This window comes from Camellia sinensis, chromosome 2 (genome assembly GCF_055761805.1).
Source record: "Camellia sinensis isolate YWXY chromosome 2, ASM5576180v1, whole genome shotgun sequence".
Taxonomy (NCBI): Eukaryota; Viridiplantae; Streptophyta; class Magnoliopsida; order Ericales; family Theaceae; genus Camellia; species Camellia sinensis.
The window spans coordinates 40,846,490-40,863,650 of record NC_138962.1 but is presented as its reverse complement, the minus strand read 5'-3'; the positions used below and the strand labels follow the sequence as shown (position 1 = coordinate 40,863,650).

Genomic DNA, 17,161 nt, shown 5'->3' with positions numbered 1-17,161 from the left:
ATACCAAAAATATATTCTTGAAAAAAAAAATGATATTAAACAATTTACCTTTCAAGCCAGAGAGAAACCAAGATGCTTTCCGAGAAGAATCTGTAAAAAAAAAAAAAACAAAGAAAGAAAGAAAAAAAAAAAGCAAACAGTAATAGACATGGTTATTGTGTGAGTGATTTTCTGACCACACTGCCAAATAGGTACCTAGCTGGAGAGCATCGACAGAATAGATTAAGCCTGAACGGCCTGCAATAGAAAGAAGAGTTTCCGGCGGTGGCTCGTCCACCCGGGGGCACTCCGACGATCAAGTCAGTACTCAATATCTCTCAAAGATAACCAATAGTGCTTAACTCACTAGACAGAATATCAAAAGCATCCCTTAGACCCATGGGGTGCCTCCCTTTTATAGCCAACACAATCCAGTCCCAATAGAAGCCTAGCTTTAATGGACTTAGGATTACTGCTAATCTTGGACTCCCAGTAGAATTAGGATAAACTTTCTAAGAGTCTCATCTTTACCCAAACTGAAGTTTTCTCCCATTCTAGGGCTCTTGTCCCTTATCCGCTTATCTCAGATTCTAGTATTCTCGTAGATAACCTCGGCCTAGCCGAGATTACCTCGGCGTCATGACCAGGACACGTGGTACCTCGGCTGGCACTTCGGTGACACCTCGGTCATGTGTTGTCATTCAAAAATTATGTCCCCGCAATTACATTCTTAAAAACACCTTAAATTAGGCTCTTAAAATGCTAAAAAAAATAAAGAAATCAAACAGACAAGATCACATTGACAATGGTAAAGTGATAAAGTAAAAAATAAAATAAAACCAAGAGTTTCCACACCATGTTTGTTGCAAAACATAAAAGCAAAAAAAAGCCAGTAGCTTCCTCTGACTGAGGGGTTGGAAATATCTAATGGAGAAAGTGTTGAACCAAAAAAGAAGCAAGGACTACGGAAACATATAAGGGAGAGCGAATGGTTGGATATAGCAAGTTTGATGAATAACGACGTGACAGTGGGGGCAAGGAATAGGAAAATTATTTGTGGTTCTGGGTCATGCGATGCTTTAACTTTATTTTTAAGGTAAATTATAAATATATTTTTTAAAATTTATTTAAAATATGAATTATTTTTTATAATTTTAAAAATCTTATTATTAGTTTCTTTTTATTTAATAGAATTAACTAAAAAATACAATTTCTTCACTTTTTTATACAATGATAAAATTACATGAATTATTAATTGAAATAAATTTATGATATTATTAAAAATTATTAATTGATTTAATAGTTTTTCAATAAAATAAGTTTTTTGTTATGAAATTACAAATTTCAATAGACATTTACCTTTATTTTTATTGATCAGTACAGTAGAATCTAAATTTTGGGGAAACTACATGCAGGTGGGAGTAGGGGTGTGCATAATACTGCCGAAACCGCCGAAACCGCCAAAACCGCACCGAACCGCACCGCTAAGGCAAATTCGTTATTATTTACCAATCGAACCGCCAGTTTTTGGTAAGAAAAATAGCAAATTCTAGTGACACTTTTATTAATCCGCCGGTTTCTATTTTTCTTCCAAACCGCACCGACCCACACCGTTATTAAATCATGTTTTATAAGATTCTAAAAATTCTTTTTTACTTAAGTTTGTTTGTTGTTCTATACCTTAGAATATAGTATTACATTACTGCTCGAGAGGAATTTTATGTATTGTATTTGATCATTGTAGCTTCCATAGATGTTTGTAATGAACTGATGGCATAGTCGTTGATATTATCATGTTGTTGCTACACTTGCTGCATCAGAAGAAAGCATCGCAAGATGCTTAACATCACGGTATCTCTCGTCTTTTTTTTACTCTTTGATTTAAGTTTTGTAATTTGAATTATATTTTTTATAAACCGCCAATCCGCCCGAATCGCCAAGGAAAATCCGCCATTATTTGCCAACCGAGCCGTCGATTTTTGATAAGAAAAATGACAAATTCTAGTGACACTTTTATCAATCCGCCACCCGCCGTACGGTTTCTATTTTTCTCTCAAACCGCACCGACCCGCACCGCGCACACCCCTAGGTGGGAGTAGAGAAAAAAAATTACCAACACATAAAAAGTGTAAGTGTGTATATAACGGTGTGCAAATAAAAAACTATGAGATATAAGTGTCACCCCTCATATATTGATAATTTATTTTCTCTTCTTCCCAAGTAATTCCCCCTCTAATTTTTTGTTAGATTTATAGGATACAATGTGACAAGTCTGATGTGTTGAATGATGTGAAATAATACCTAAAACCACACTCATGAAAATTCAAAATTTCACTAGAGGAAAAAAAAAAGTCAAAAATATTGTTCATCACATGGAATCTAGAGTTGTTTTTAATAATTTAGTGGTTAGTTGAAATTTTTTAAATAAGTGACAATTTTTTTTCGATTTATTTTGTTTTAAGTGATTTCTTTTAAAAATAATGTCAAAAAAATTTATTTTTGCAGTCTATTTTGTGTAAACAAAGTTTAAAAGTAATTTTGTTCGAAAATTTTCAAAAAAATAAAAACACCAGAATGAAACAAAAAGTCAACTATTTTAATTTTTGTTTGGTTTTCTCTAGAATTTTTTTATTTTTTTTTTATTTTCTAGTTCGTTTTGTCAAGTATTATCTAGGTAGCGTTTGGTAACGTTTACGTTTTTTTGTTTATATTTACAAAAAAAATTTAAACTGATTTTTGTTTATTTTTAGAAAACCATAAATTACAAACGTGTTTGGTTTGAACAAAATGTTTAAAAAATTTTAAAAACATAAACTAAAAAATATGTTTGTTCAGACCTAAAATATTTATATTTATTTTTTATTATTTATGACAATGAGATCATACACATTATAATTGAAAAAAAAATAATTAAAAAAGTTAATTGGAAAAATTTAATTGAAAAAAAGTTAATTGAAAAAAAAAATAATTAAAAATAAAATTAATTTTAAAAAATTAATTGAAAAAAAATATTAATTAAACAAATTAATTGAAAAAAATAATTAAAAAATCTAATTGAAAAAAAATTTATTAGTTTTTTAAATTTCGGTTTAAAAACCAACGTAAACACATTTTTTGAGTTTACGTTTTTTTCTCAAATTTATAAACTGGGACAACCATTTATAAACCAAAAAAATTATCAAACAAGTTTTTATGACAATTTTTAAAATTTTTGTAAATATAAACTAAAAATTAAAAACGAAATGTTACCAAACAGGCTCCTAGAAACTTAAGTTTTTTTTTTAAATTTACTAAAACAAAAATTAAAAAATTAAAAAACCACAAAAAATAACAAACCCCAAATAATTTTAGCATCGTCCCTCACACCACAGACCTAGTGTTATTGTTGTGACTAGTAACTGCGGTGAGTTTCGGTGGAGATTATTTTGAACTTATTTTTTATGACGAAAACTATTCATATTATAAGATTCACGTAGTAGATTATTTATGAAAAAATAAAATTAATCATACATTTGTAATCTCATAATAAGACAACATTTTAATAAATAAATGATTACATTTTCACTATTATACACCACTCCTTCTCTCACTATTAAAACAAAGGACTGCGATCACTCTTTAAGCAGTAAGGTCTTTAGGTATAAGTCTTGAAATGTTAGATTTCTTTAGGGTAAGTCACGCGGGGGACAACACATATAGTTAGTAGGACAAACCTTACAGACCTAGACGAACTGTACCAAGTGTCAGATAGTGTAGGTTTGAATCCCCGCCTATGTGCGAGTCCGCAACTTACCGCTACATGGTTGAGTGATCTTATTACCTAAGGGTGACCTTTAAGGGCTCGGCTCTTTAGGATCTAACCCCATTAGGCCTTTTTGAGATTACTTTCTCACTAAACTGACATCGTTTTGGTGAAGAAAAAAAAAGTATGGAAAGAGAAGCGAAGATAGAGAGAGACAAGACACCGCATCCACCACTATAGTTCTTCTCCAGCTCCAGCTCGCTCTCCTTCCTTCCCAACCCCACCCCACCCTACCCCTCTTCTCCCCTTCTTCTCTCTTCTTCTGCTGCTACGCCGGAGTTCTGTTGCCCCTTGTAACAGCGACAAGACCATTCAAATTTGGAAACATTGTTCCCCACCATCTGAATTTATATGCTAGTGTGCTCTGAAAGTTTTAAGTTATATTATCGGTTTGTGTTGGTGAAAATACCAGAAAAAATATATTTTATTGATAAATAATGTAAAGAAAATGAGATACAAATAGATTAGGTTGAGGCACAGTTATCTCATTTTCTTTAAGGAGATCAAGCCCACTACGGTAAGAAGAACCCAAATACCGATGCAGCAGTCACAAAACTATGACTTATCCCCTTCAGGATATAACAACCCGACCACTTGTCGTATGATTCAGACTAACTCTGCACAAGATGGTGAACCCAAAGCTTCACCAAGAAAAAACACCCTTCTTTGGCTAGTAATTTCTCAAGTATAGAAAATAGTTGGTGTAGAAAAGAGTAGATGAGATGAACTATTTATAGGCTACTAGGATCTTATAATTTACACCAAAAAATAATAATGACCCAAAATATTAACTCACCACCAAGTTCATAAACTTTCAATTAATCTCTATTCATGAACAAGACAAAAGATCACCAAAACAATGAATCTTCATTAATGAACAAGATGAGATTCATGAACAAGACAAAAGAAGATTCATGAAAAAAATATATAAATAAATAAATAAAATATATTAAAATGGTCCAACAATCCCCCACTCATTTTAATATCAAAGACAAGAGAGATTACCAAATAAAGATAAACTAGTATGCATCATGAAGGTGTGCTCTGCATTGAACCTTCATTAGTGAAACAACAACCTTTACTCCTGAGTCAGTAGTGGTCTCAGACTTGAACTATGACTACTTAGGGGAAATAAAGTATTACTACTCACACATAATAATCCAGGTGTTGACATTAGCTTTTAATAGCCAGCACATTACGGCCTTGTGCTAATCCCAGTTTTCATGAGCATATTTGAGAATAAGCCTTGTTCTCATAGAATGAGGCCCTACTTTCATGCTTACATAGATGAAATTTGTCAAGGATGTTCTTGTAATTTACACACCCCATTCAACAAGAGCTACAAAATTTCATCAAGAATGTAAAAACTCAACCCTCCAACATCACAGGACAAATGCACTTACATCATAGGGATGGATAATAAAATATTAAAGAGTGTATTTTTTTTTTACAACCACCATATGATTCGTTCTTCCCATTGAACCTAGTTACAAGATCTCTGGTCCCTAGTTTGGGTATCCTCATACATGGTTTATGATTTTATAGGCTTCAAACCCATCCCCCTCGATGTATTTCAAACCCTATCTCTCGCCAAGGCCTTGGTTAACGGATCCGCAAGATTATCACAAGATTTTACATATTATTCACAGTTATGATGCCATTACTCAAATATGATCTCACATTACTGTGTTTCCTTCGAATAGGTCTGGATTTACCATTATAAAAATGATTGTTCACTCTACCAGTAGCAGTAGTGCTATCACAACGAATTAACACAGGAAGAATTGGTTTTTCCCAAAAAGGGATTTAATGTAACAAATCTCTTAATCAATTCGCTTCCTCACATGCTGAAGCTAATGCTATAAGCTCAGCTTCCATTGTAGAATTAGCAATTATAGTATGTTTTTTAGACTTCCATCATATAGCACCACCACCCAAGATAAAAATAAAACCTGAGGTAGAGAGAGAATCACATGACAAAGTCTTCCAATCGGTATCACTATATCCCTTAAGTACTGCAAGATACTTGTTATAAGACAAACCATAATTTTTGATACCAGATAAATATCTCATAATTCTTCCCATGGCTAGCCAATGATCTCGACTTGGCTTGCTAGTAAATCTGTTAAGTACTCCAACAACATATGCAATGTCAGGTCTAGTACAGCCAGTAGCATATCTCAAACTACCAATCATGCTAGTATATTCTTTTTGATTAATCACTTTTTTTTCATTTGTTACAACAGATAAATGTATGCTTGCATCAAAAGGAGTAGCAACATGTTTACAGTCTAGAAAGTTATATTTCTTTAAAATTTTCTCAACATAATGCAATTGATCTAGAAAAATGCCATCATTAGTCTTGGTAATTTTAATTCCCAAAATAAAATTGGCTTCACCAAGATCTTTCATATCAAAGTGGCTATTGAGCATATTTTTAGTCTTATTTATAATATGCAAATTAGAGCCAAAGATAAGTAGATCACCCACATATAGGCTAATAATCACATGTGCATTCTTACAAGTTTTATAATATATGCACTTATCACATTCATTAGTCTTATAGCCATTCTCAAGCATGCAGGAATCAAATTTCTCATGCCACTGTTTAGGAGCTTGTTTTGAACCATAAAAGGATTTAGCTAGCTTATACACCTTGCTTTCTTGGCCAGGCTCCATAAAGCCTTCGGGTTGGTCCATGTAAATTTTCTTATCTAGATCTCCATTTAAAAATGCTGTTTTTACATTCATTTGATGAATTTTTAAATTATGAATTGCAGCCACTGCTATCAACAGTCTAATGGATGTAACTCTAGTAACCAGAGAAAAATTATCAAAGAAATTAAGATCAACTTGTTGCGTAAAATCTTTAGCGACAAGCCTCGCTTTATATTTATCTATAGTTCCATCTAGTTTAAGATTTTTACGAAGGACCCATTTACGCCCAATAGTTTTACAAGCTGGAGGTAAATCCACTAGCTTTCATGTTTTATTTGAAAGTAGTGAATCTATCTCATCATTTACAGCCTCTTTCTAGAAAATAACATCAGGTGATGATAAAGCTTCTTGCATTGTAAGAGGAATTTCTTCCACATTGTAAAGATAATAGTCAGTGCCAAAATCTTTTTCAACTCTAGCTCGTTTACTCCTCCTTGGTTGGATTTGAGAATTTTCTTGTTCTTGAAAGACTTTAAGATGGAGTAGAAGAGCTAGGCATGGATAAAATATTTTCAGAAATTATTTGACCCCCACTATTTCTAGATTTGAAAGGAAATTTATTTTCATGAAAAATAGCATCACTTGATTCAAAAATAATATTATTTTTCATATCAAAAAGTCTATAAGCTGTACTATGCAATGCATACCCAAGAAAAGCACAGGTGGTAATTCGTTCACCCAATTTAGGTTGTTTAGGATCTGCAAGCCTCACAAAGGCTAAACAACCCCAAACCCTTAAATAACCTAGATTTGGTTTATGCCCCTACCACAACTCATAAGGTACAATTTTAGTCTTTTTTTTGTAGCACTCTATTTATCACATGGCAAGCTGTCAAAATAGTCTCGCCCCAAAGATTTGAGGGAAGACCTGAATTAATAAACATAGTATTCGTCAAATCAATTAACGTTCTATTTTTTTTTCTAGCTACGCCATTAGATGAAGGTGAATATGATGGAGTAGTCTCATGAATAATTTCCAATGACTGAACAAAAGAGTTGAATCCAAGAGATTCAAACTTCCGGCCTCTATCACTTCTAATTTTCTTAATCTTTTCACCGAATTGATTTTCCACTTCATGAAGGAATTCTTTAAATTTCTGAAAAGCATCACTTTTATTTTTTTAATAAATATACGTTTGTGTATTTTGAAAAATCATCAATAAAAGTGATAAAATATTGGTTACCTCCCTGAGTTAAAATTCCTTCAAACTTACACAAATCAGTATGAAACAATTCTGGCAATTCAGTATTTTTTCTCAACACTTTTATAAGGTCTCTTGGTAATTTTTTCTTTACTGCAAACTTCACATTTCTCAAATTTTTCTTATCACTTTAGGAATTAATCCTAAACTACTCATGATTCCCACATATTTACTGTTAATTTGACACAAGTGAGCATGTCAAAAATTTATAGAAAACAAAGTGTAAGTGGTGTTATAGTAATAATTATAAAATTAATCAGCAAGAAAATTTAAGAGATAAAAGCGACATTTGTACTCATCTGTATTGTAGGAAGCCACTTTTGTTTCATGTGCCTCGTAGTCTTCATCATTCATCTCCTCTGTTGGGATTTTGTTTGGGTTCTTCTCGATAAAAACATATGCAACTTTCAAAAGGCTGAGGTAAAAAAGAACTTTTCCTTTCCACCTCTTAAAATGAACTCCTTTGAACTTAAAAGGCTTGTTGAGATCTCCAATTCCATCATTAGTTTTTTCTGGTACTTGTTCCATAGTTGATCTCCTTAAAATTGTTGGTGAAAATACCAGAAAAATATATTTTATTGATAAATAATGCAAAGAAAATGAGATACAAATAGATCAAGTTGAGGCACGGATATCTCGTTTTCTTTAAGGAGATCAAGCCCACTACGGTAGGAAGAACCCAATTACTGATGCAGCAGTCACAAAACTATGACTTGTCCCCTCCAGGATACAATAGCCTGACCACTTGTCGTATGGTTCAGACCAACTCTGTACAAGATGGTGAACCCAAAGCTCCACTAAGAAAAAACACTCTTCTTTGGCTAGTAATCTCTCAAGTATAGAAAATAGTTGGTGTAGAAAAGAGTAGATGAGATGAACTATTTATAGACCACTAGGACCTTACAATTTACACTAAAAAATAATAATGACCCCAAATATTAATTCACCACGAAGTTTATGAATTTTCAATTGATCTCCATTCATGAACAAGACAAAAGGTCACCAAAACAATGAATCTTCATTCATAAACAAGATGAGATTTATGTACAAGACAAAAGAAGATTCATGAACAAAATATATAAATAAATAAATAAAAGTTATTAAAATGGTCCAACAACCCCCCACTCATTTTAATATTAATAAGGACAAGAGAGATTACCAAACAAAGATAAACTAGTATGCATCATGAAGGTGTGCTCTGCATTAAACCTTCATTAGTGAAACAACAACCTTTACTCCAGAGTCAGTAGTGGTCTCCTTCTCCACCGACTCAAACCCATCGTCGGCACTTAAAATGCTCTCCTTGCCGACTAAACGATCACTTCCCTCTTCGACACTGACCACCACAAGCACTCCTCTTTCAATTTCTCCGATTAGCTCACAAGGTTAGGGTTTTCAATTTAAGTTATTATTTATTTTCTTTTCAAATTCTTGTTTTTCTTAATGCATTTGATTTTTCTATTATCCCTTTTGTCTCAGAACGAATTTAGGAACTTTAATTGTGATGGATTTGAGTTCTATACTAGCGGTGAGTATAAATGTGATGTGATTGTAATTTTACATCTAAAATTTTGATGATTTGATGAATGATGAACATGGGTTGAATTTGTAATTGTTTTAGTAGTCTGTGTAGTAGTTATTTTATGGGTATTATTGGGGGGAAAAATGTGACAAAACTTTTGAATAGACAAATAATTATAGTCATACATATAGGCCTTTGTTTTATTAACATGATTTTTTTTTTTGATAAATTGTTTTATTAACATGATTAATAGTGAAACGATTAGTTATTAACCATTTATTATGTATTCATCTTGTTTTTTTTTCTTTCATACTTGAAATTATGATCCCTATCCCCTCTCAATGTTAAAAATTCATCAATTTTGTTAGATTGAATGTCTTCCATACATGTAATTCGGTTAATAAAATTTGCAATCAAAGATGGGCTTGACAAGCTAATGAACTTCCCTTGAAAATCCAAACGATTTATGCCCATGTGCTCACCTTTTATAAATATAAGGTATTAACATCCTACATGATAAGTTAGAACATATGATGTCAGGTTGAGCTTTGTACTTGAACAATTTGAATTCGGGGGCATGGAAACTTACATGTTGTAGACTCATAGGTTTATATATATATATATATATATAAGTATAGCCTGCATATTGCTTGATTGCTTCCTTTTGGCATACTAGCGGGTACAAGTTGGAAGTTCAAATTTTTGGTTTGTTAATTATATAATTAGTGGGTAGTTACTACTCACTAGTTAGTATTAGTCATGCTTGTGGATCAGTTAAGTTTTAATGTGACAAATTAAAGGACATTACCTAGTCTTCGTCCTTGTTAATTTCTAAGTTCTTTGCTTGAATGTGAAATTTCATTATGCCAGATTGATTTTTTATAGTTTATTTTGTGGAATGGAAGGTGAATAGTGCGATGACATGACATTCTATTAAATTGAGTTAATTTTTCTCTAATATTCATTTGAAGATACTACTACTAATGATTCATACCTTTGCACTCTTGACCCATAGTACTCTTCATGAAGTTGAATATCGATTGCTTTATACTTCATTTTGGGGCTGTGTACATTTTTGTTTCTATACCTTTTCTACCTATTTTCAAGAAAGTCACAAATAAGGAAAAAACGGAACAAAATTATGATACATGATTCAATGCGATTTGTGACACAGAATTGAGAACCACTATGCCAGTGTTGCATTGTCTTCATTTTAGTTCTTGCTCTAAGAGAGCAAAGGCGTGACCCAGAGAGAAGAAGAGTCCTCCGGTGTGGTTTGCAAAACAAAGAGAGACGCTGAGACGAAAAGGATGAGTTGTGTAGATGAAAAGGACTTTCAAATTTTGCATGCCTCTAGAATCCTGTTGCTGCCTGCTTGCAAGTTTGATCTCTGTGAAAGGAAGTGGGAAGACAAACCAGAGAAGAGAAGGGAGAGGGAATTGGGTTGTAATAAGTTTGTAAAATATTCGTTCAATTCACTCAAATCCAAAGGCTAAGAACTAAGTCGCATATGGTATGCAACTTTCATGCCTTTCACACTGTAACACTACAAAATTATAAAAACATGAGTATTTTTTCAGTGTCATTATGAATAAATTTTTTGAAAAAGAAAAACTATTTTTTAAATTTAAATTTTTATAAGTTAGACCATCTCCAACGATTAAATTTGATGAAAAAAGGCTCCTTTTCCTGCTCCAATCGTTTCACCAAAGAAGTATCAAATCAAGGATATGTTAAATCTTTGACCAAATTGAGGATGATTGGGAGCTTTCATCAATTCATTATTCATAGCCATTGGAGTTGCAGGTCATTTTCACCACCGAATGTTTGGCCGGTTGTCCCCCGGGTGATCACCTCCTTGCAAAAATTTGTGAAAAAATTACACTGGCTAGTCGTCCACCTAGTCGACTGGTGTTTTGGTGAAAGTTCAAAATCCTCCATTGGAGCGCGTGATATCAGATGGAATTTTTATTCAAATTTGGTGGAAAAAGGTACAATGTTGGAGATGTTTTTACAACATCTCCAATCCTATAGTAATTATTTCATCACATTCAAGTTTGATGAATAAAGAGCTAAAAATGAGTTCCAATCATTTCATCAAACTTGTAGAAATAAAATTAAGTGGCAAATTTTGCACCAAATCAATAATGAATCAAATCCTTCACCAAATTTCAAATAGTGATATTTTTATTCAAATTTGATGAAATTTTAAAAAGAATAAGGATCAGGATGCTTTTCTTTCATACAAAATGGCTAAAACAAGTTTTAGGGTAAGTTTAGAATATTTCAAAAATATTTTATCCCAAAAAAAAGGAGTGTTGATTGGAGTGTTTTATATGAGATCAAATTTGATGAAAAAATGAGTACAAATACTTGGGTAGCTTTTGGAGAAGAAAGGCTGGAGTGGTTTTGGTGTGGGGATCATCCCATTCCAGAGATTCCCGCCACTTTTCCTCTATAAATGTGCTGAAGAGCAGGTGGTGCAGATGCTTGCTCACCATCCATGTGCGAAGAAAGAGGCAATCTACTTAACATGGGACACCCCCATGAATGAATTTGCAAAGATTCACAAACCATTATGCTTTTATATATGCTATTCAATCATGGTAGATCTTCTACTTCTAATCTCCTAAAATTTCGTAGTATGATTGTGTTGCCATCATCTTGACAACGGCCCCGATCACTCATCTCTTCTTCTACTATTATGTCCTCCACATTCTTACACCAAGACACTCTAAGTTCCTAAGGTTTGGAAGTTCTGCAACAGCTTGGCAGGGAAAGAATATTTGATTTTGGGACATGCAAAGAAGTCCAATTTCTTAAGGTTAAATAAAATGTTGTGTAGTGGAACAACTCTGTCAAAGAGTAACTAAAATTGGGTAAATCAATAAACCGTAATTCCTCAACCGTTCTTAGTGGGATTTGGTAGTCTTCTAATAAGGATGATGATGAAAAGATGGATTCAAGCCCATCATAGTCTTCAATTATAAATCTTCTTAAATCTCTGACATCCTTCAACAATTAAATATCTAATAATCTAATGTGATAGTCCTAGCTTCTAATGTTCAAGTACTCTATGTTGCTGGGGAGCGTCACGCAACCTACACTAGTACTTCTAAAATATTTAGAGTTGTAGATACAAACTTCTATTGCTTCAGGATAGTATTTCTCTTGTTCGTTATCTTGGTCTTTTTTTTATCAACAATTCGCACCACAAGACTCTAGTTTTCCAAACTTTGGCATTGCAGACATGTCACATAATTTGTAAGCTCTTGCACATTGTAAAACTAAGCTTATAGAACTTTTAATTGTGCCAAGCCCAACAACTCTTTTGATGACACTTCTACTTTTGTTCTCTTAATTCCATGGCATTGGAGTTGTGAGAGTCAGCATAACTTTCAACAAGGAAACGTACATAGGATGTAATTTAGGGAGAGGTTGAGATTTCTGAGACTAGTCAATTCTTCTATGCCTTGGGGTACTTCAATCTGGCTTTCAGTTAGTTTTAACTCTTTCAATGCCTGTAGTTTCTCTAGTGAAGGAATATAATTTAGTTGCCGACAATTCTCTAGTAACAGTGCATATAAATTCTCTAACTTGGAGATGGACTCTGGTAGAGATTTTATGGCGGTGAAGGAAAAACCAATACCTTGAGATGCTGCATATGAGTGAAGAAAGAATTTGGAATCCGTAATACTTCGAATCATTCATCGTCAGTAGTAAGGTGGTGACCTGAGGGCAAACGGGTGGCCTAGAAGGAAGTTCATCTATGTTGTTGTGAATTAAGGAAACCCTATCAAGATCTTTAGACCAGTCATCATATGGTACTCTTTCTAAACCCTCACCAGCTCGTACCATGAATCAAGGAGCAGTTGATGTTATTGTGAGCCATATCCCTGATCAAATCATGCATCCTCACATATTTTCCCCGATCTTCATCGGTAAGACTCACCAACCAGCTATTTTTCGTAAGTTTATTCAAATCATTTGACCTCATGAATACTTCCTTGCGTATGTTTGCAAGACTCTCCAACAATCAGGTATTTATGAGTTTATTCAATATAGTGTGACCTTTGTCGAACATTACTTCCATACTGTCCATCTCAGTTATTAGTCCCTCAGCAATCCAATACTCTATGAGATGTTTCTTAGGGATGATATGATCTTCTGGATACAATGCACAATACAAGAAACAATGTTGGATCTTTTCATCTTTTAGGCGACTATAGCTAAATTTTAGTTGCTCAGATACCCCACCGTCTTTGTCCATGATCTGCTTTGTCGAGCTGATCAATTCATTTAGTGCATTTCTCTACTAGTAAGTGTCATTCACTCCTCTCATAGTTCCAGCTAGAGTAATGATTGCAAGGGGGCAGACAACCACATTCTTTTGCAACTTTTGTTGCAATTTCTTTCATTGCTTCCTCTTCCGTGAAAAGTGCCACTTTGACAGCTATGCACTCCATCTTCATACACATTTTGAACGATCGTGTAGTTAACACTAGTTTACATCCAATATCTTTGGTTGGTTCTGGAATACCCACCTTGTACAGAGGAAATGCTTCCCATAGATCATCAAAGATGAGCACATGTCTCTCCTTTTGGGAAAGCATGTTATGTAATTTTGATGCTCCTTACTTCATCCCCATAATTCAAAAGATCAAGATTCAGTGCCTTGGCTATCTGCCTCTGTAGATTTCTAATGTTGAATGCATTACAAGTTTCATTCAATAGTCGATTGTTGATGTGACGCATGATGGTAGTTTTTCCAACTCCCTCCATTCCGAAAATGCCAATCTTTCTAACCTCATCATCCATGAAGTATTCCCAAACTTTCTCCATGTTCCTTGCACTTGTGTTTTTATCAAAAGATTTCGTTGTTGGTATGAACTGTCCACTAGTTGGATCATCAATTAGTAAACCATTAGAAAATCAACCCTGTTCTTGCATTTCTTCCACCTCTTGAATCGTTTGCACAGGCAGCTTTCCCAACCGTGCATGTGACAAGACATTCTTCTATCCAACTATTTTTTGCACTTGCCTTTGCAAAGTTTGGACATCACCCTTTACCCTTTGCACATCTTGCCAAACTTTGACTTCTTTCTTTCATCTTTTCCTTGACTGTTGCTCTGCATTAATCACTTCTTTGTCTATGTCATTCTCTTGATTGCTCAAGCGCTCTGTCTTTCTTTTGAGATTTTTTACATTAGCACCAAGGTTATTGAAATATCCAACCCAATTTCCAGTTGCTTCCCACACATTCTTCCTAAATTCAAAAATTGAACATAAGAATTCCATGGTGTGGCCAAGCCTGCAAATAGTGAAGAGGATTGTAGTTAATAGGAAGAATCCTAATGAAAACTTCAATAACAATTCTGACAGTTGTTAGAAAGCAATTTGAATTTTTATTTACAAAAGCAAGAGAAACAAAATTATGCTAATATTAGCAAATTGACTTCACATTCACCTCAAACTAATAGAAAGTTTGACTTGTATAACTGACAAAAGCGTGATTATTAAGAATAAACCGGCATTTATGTTGTTAAAGAATTTATATTCTAAAATTTGTAAATTTCAGGTAGGTGGATGATTTGAAGCACAAACAAGAATAAGATTTATATCAGAGTTTGGAACCATTCTACGTCTAAACCCACAAACCTCCAAGAGCCAACTATTAATAACATATTTTATGTTGCTATTTGCTGCATTTTACGAAAAGTGAATGTAAGCGGAATGTCTTCGTTCAGACATCTCCAGGAAAAACTAGCAACTTTGGAGAATTTTTTATTTTTTATTTTTTTAAGAACCATTTTGCTGAAACTAATTCCCTAGCTAGTACATTGCACACTATTTTTAGAGACTGAGTTTTCAGATATAAAAATAAGTTTCTAGACACAGAATTGAACTTGCCTCAATTATTTGCCTAAAAACAATCACAGAGGCAACATACTCCGAGAACATGAGTTGAAACAGTTCAGTTTTCTTTTTTTTTTTTTTTTTGACAAAAGAAAAAACAAATACCAATGCACACACACACATGTATATATAGAGGGAGAGAGGCAGAGAGAAATGGCAACAAGTCCCACACCCACCACCTACAAAAGCATGTTCATTTCTCGAAGTCTACTCCTTCTCCACTCCCTCTCCATTTTAGGAGAAAGAAGGCACAAGTGACAGTCTAAGAAGAATAATATTTTACTACTAAAAGCTTACTGCTGAATTCTCTAGCTTGGTAATATATTTATGTTTTACTTCTTAGTTTTTGGAAAAAAAAAACAAGAGCAATTGCTTGCTGTTATATATATCAGCTCAACCATCAATTACTATGGACCAGGGTCCTTTGTCTACTCAACTAAAAGTAAATAGATAAATTCTAGAACATGGAATACTCTGTCCTCAAATCCTTTGTACAGTGTCCAACATTTTTGTAATTATTATATCATGCCTTATTCTCAAATCCGGTGGCTCGGTAGATTGGCACTCCTATAGGCTCATCTAGCAATACAAATTCTGGGGGTTCCAAGTCTTGCATCCACCAAAAACATTTCTTCCATTAAGCATGAAACTTCAAATTTTAAGGCTTTCCACTACATAAGAAAAAACTTGAATTAGATCTTGGAAATGATCTACTCAAACAGATCCTCACCACAAGATTCTTTTTTTAGAGCATCCATGGCCAAATCTTGGGGGTCTTGAGGGGAAGTTGCATAATTTCCAGAGGTACATCATTTGAATTTAAGATATTATGCACTTACTAGGGGACTTGATTGGGTGAAAAAACCTAATTTCAAAGCAAATATTTTTAATATCATGACTAGACAGGGTATCCATACAAGCTTGGCTCACTTCCTTTCAAGATCTTCTCCAAAAAACCAAGACTGAGGGCCCAACCTCAATAGCCAAAAAAAGAAAAAGAAAAGGACACAACAACAACAACAACAACAGGAATAATGAAGAACAACTGAATCTTAGGAATCCCCAAAACTCACCTTATGCTAATTTGGAGACTGATGCCAATTAAGCTCTGGAGACCAAAGAAGATGAAGAGGGCTGGACTTTCCTTTTGCCATACCCAGCATAGTTTGAGGTACAAATCAACCAAAGTGAATAAAATAAACTTGTAAGTAACATGCAAAGAAACATATGTTCTACCTGCCCCATGAATATAATATAACTGATTTGTGGAAAATGAAGATGGCAATAGATATGTCCATGTTATATATATATATATACACAACAGGTAGGTTTTAGCCTACCTTAAACTAGCCACCAAAAATGATTGCAGAAAAACAGAGAACAATGTATTGAAAACAAAAAAAGAAATAACCAGTCATCATGAAGACTGGAACCATTTTGTTAGCTATATTATATACAATTACAAATACCTCCCTCAACGTTTCTCCCTCTGGTTTAGGAAATTAACCTCCCTCAACGTCTCTCCCTCTTCGCTCTTCTCCTCCCCACCCCCTTCTCTCTCTACTTCATCAACACCACCAATTCCAACACCACCCGCCGTTGATGCCACAAACTCTCACCATCTCTTGTGATCATCCATAGCAATAAAAGCTTTACTGTCCACTCTTGATATATAAATATATGCAATATGCAGATTATCTTCAAATTACATGACGAATATCCCTTCTGTTAGTCAACCATTAGGTCAATTAACTATATTTGCTAATGTCAATGATTTTATTTATTAAAATATTTATTTAACTCTCAATACTCTTATCTCTGCACCAAAATAAAAATAATGTTACACCATAACCCAACCGCCTCCTTCCTCGTTCCTCCTTCCTCTCTTCCTTCACTCTTTGGCTCTTTCTCATTTCCTAACCCAATTCTTTTTATCTTCCTCTCACTCTCTGGCCAGTGTGTTGGTTCTAGTGAGAAAGAATGGAAAAAAGTAGAAAGTAAGGATAAAGAAAGTGAGGGTAA

General features: G+C 33.8%; 1 protein-coding gene across 1 annotated transcript; it reads right to left on the bottom strand.

Moving 5' to 3' along the window:
- Positions 1-13,548: 13,548 nt before the first annotated feature.
- Positions 13,549-14,065, bottom strand: LOC145813271 (putative disease resistance protein At1g12290). The gene is made up of 2 exons (XM_082908554.1): positions 13,862-14,065; positions 13,549-13,767 (listed from the first exon to the last, which is right to left on the bottom strand). Exons 1-2 carry the CDS (start codon positions 14,063-14,065, stop codon positions 13,549-13,551), a joined length of 423 nt encoding a protein of 140 aa, XP_082764680.1.
- Positions 14,066-17,161: the final 3,096 nt, after the last annotated feature.

Coding starts and splice junctions, on each gene's coding strand:
- LOC145813271 (XM_082908554.1), bottom strand. CDS start 14,065: ATGGAGAAAGTTTGGGAATACTTCATGGATGATGAGGTTAGAAAGATT. Junction 13,768..13,861: donor TTTTGAATTATGGGGATGAA/GTAAGGAGCATC, acceptor CCTCTGTACAAG/GTGGGTATTCCAGAACCAAC.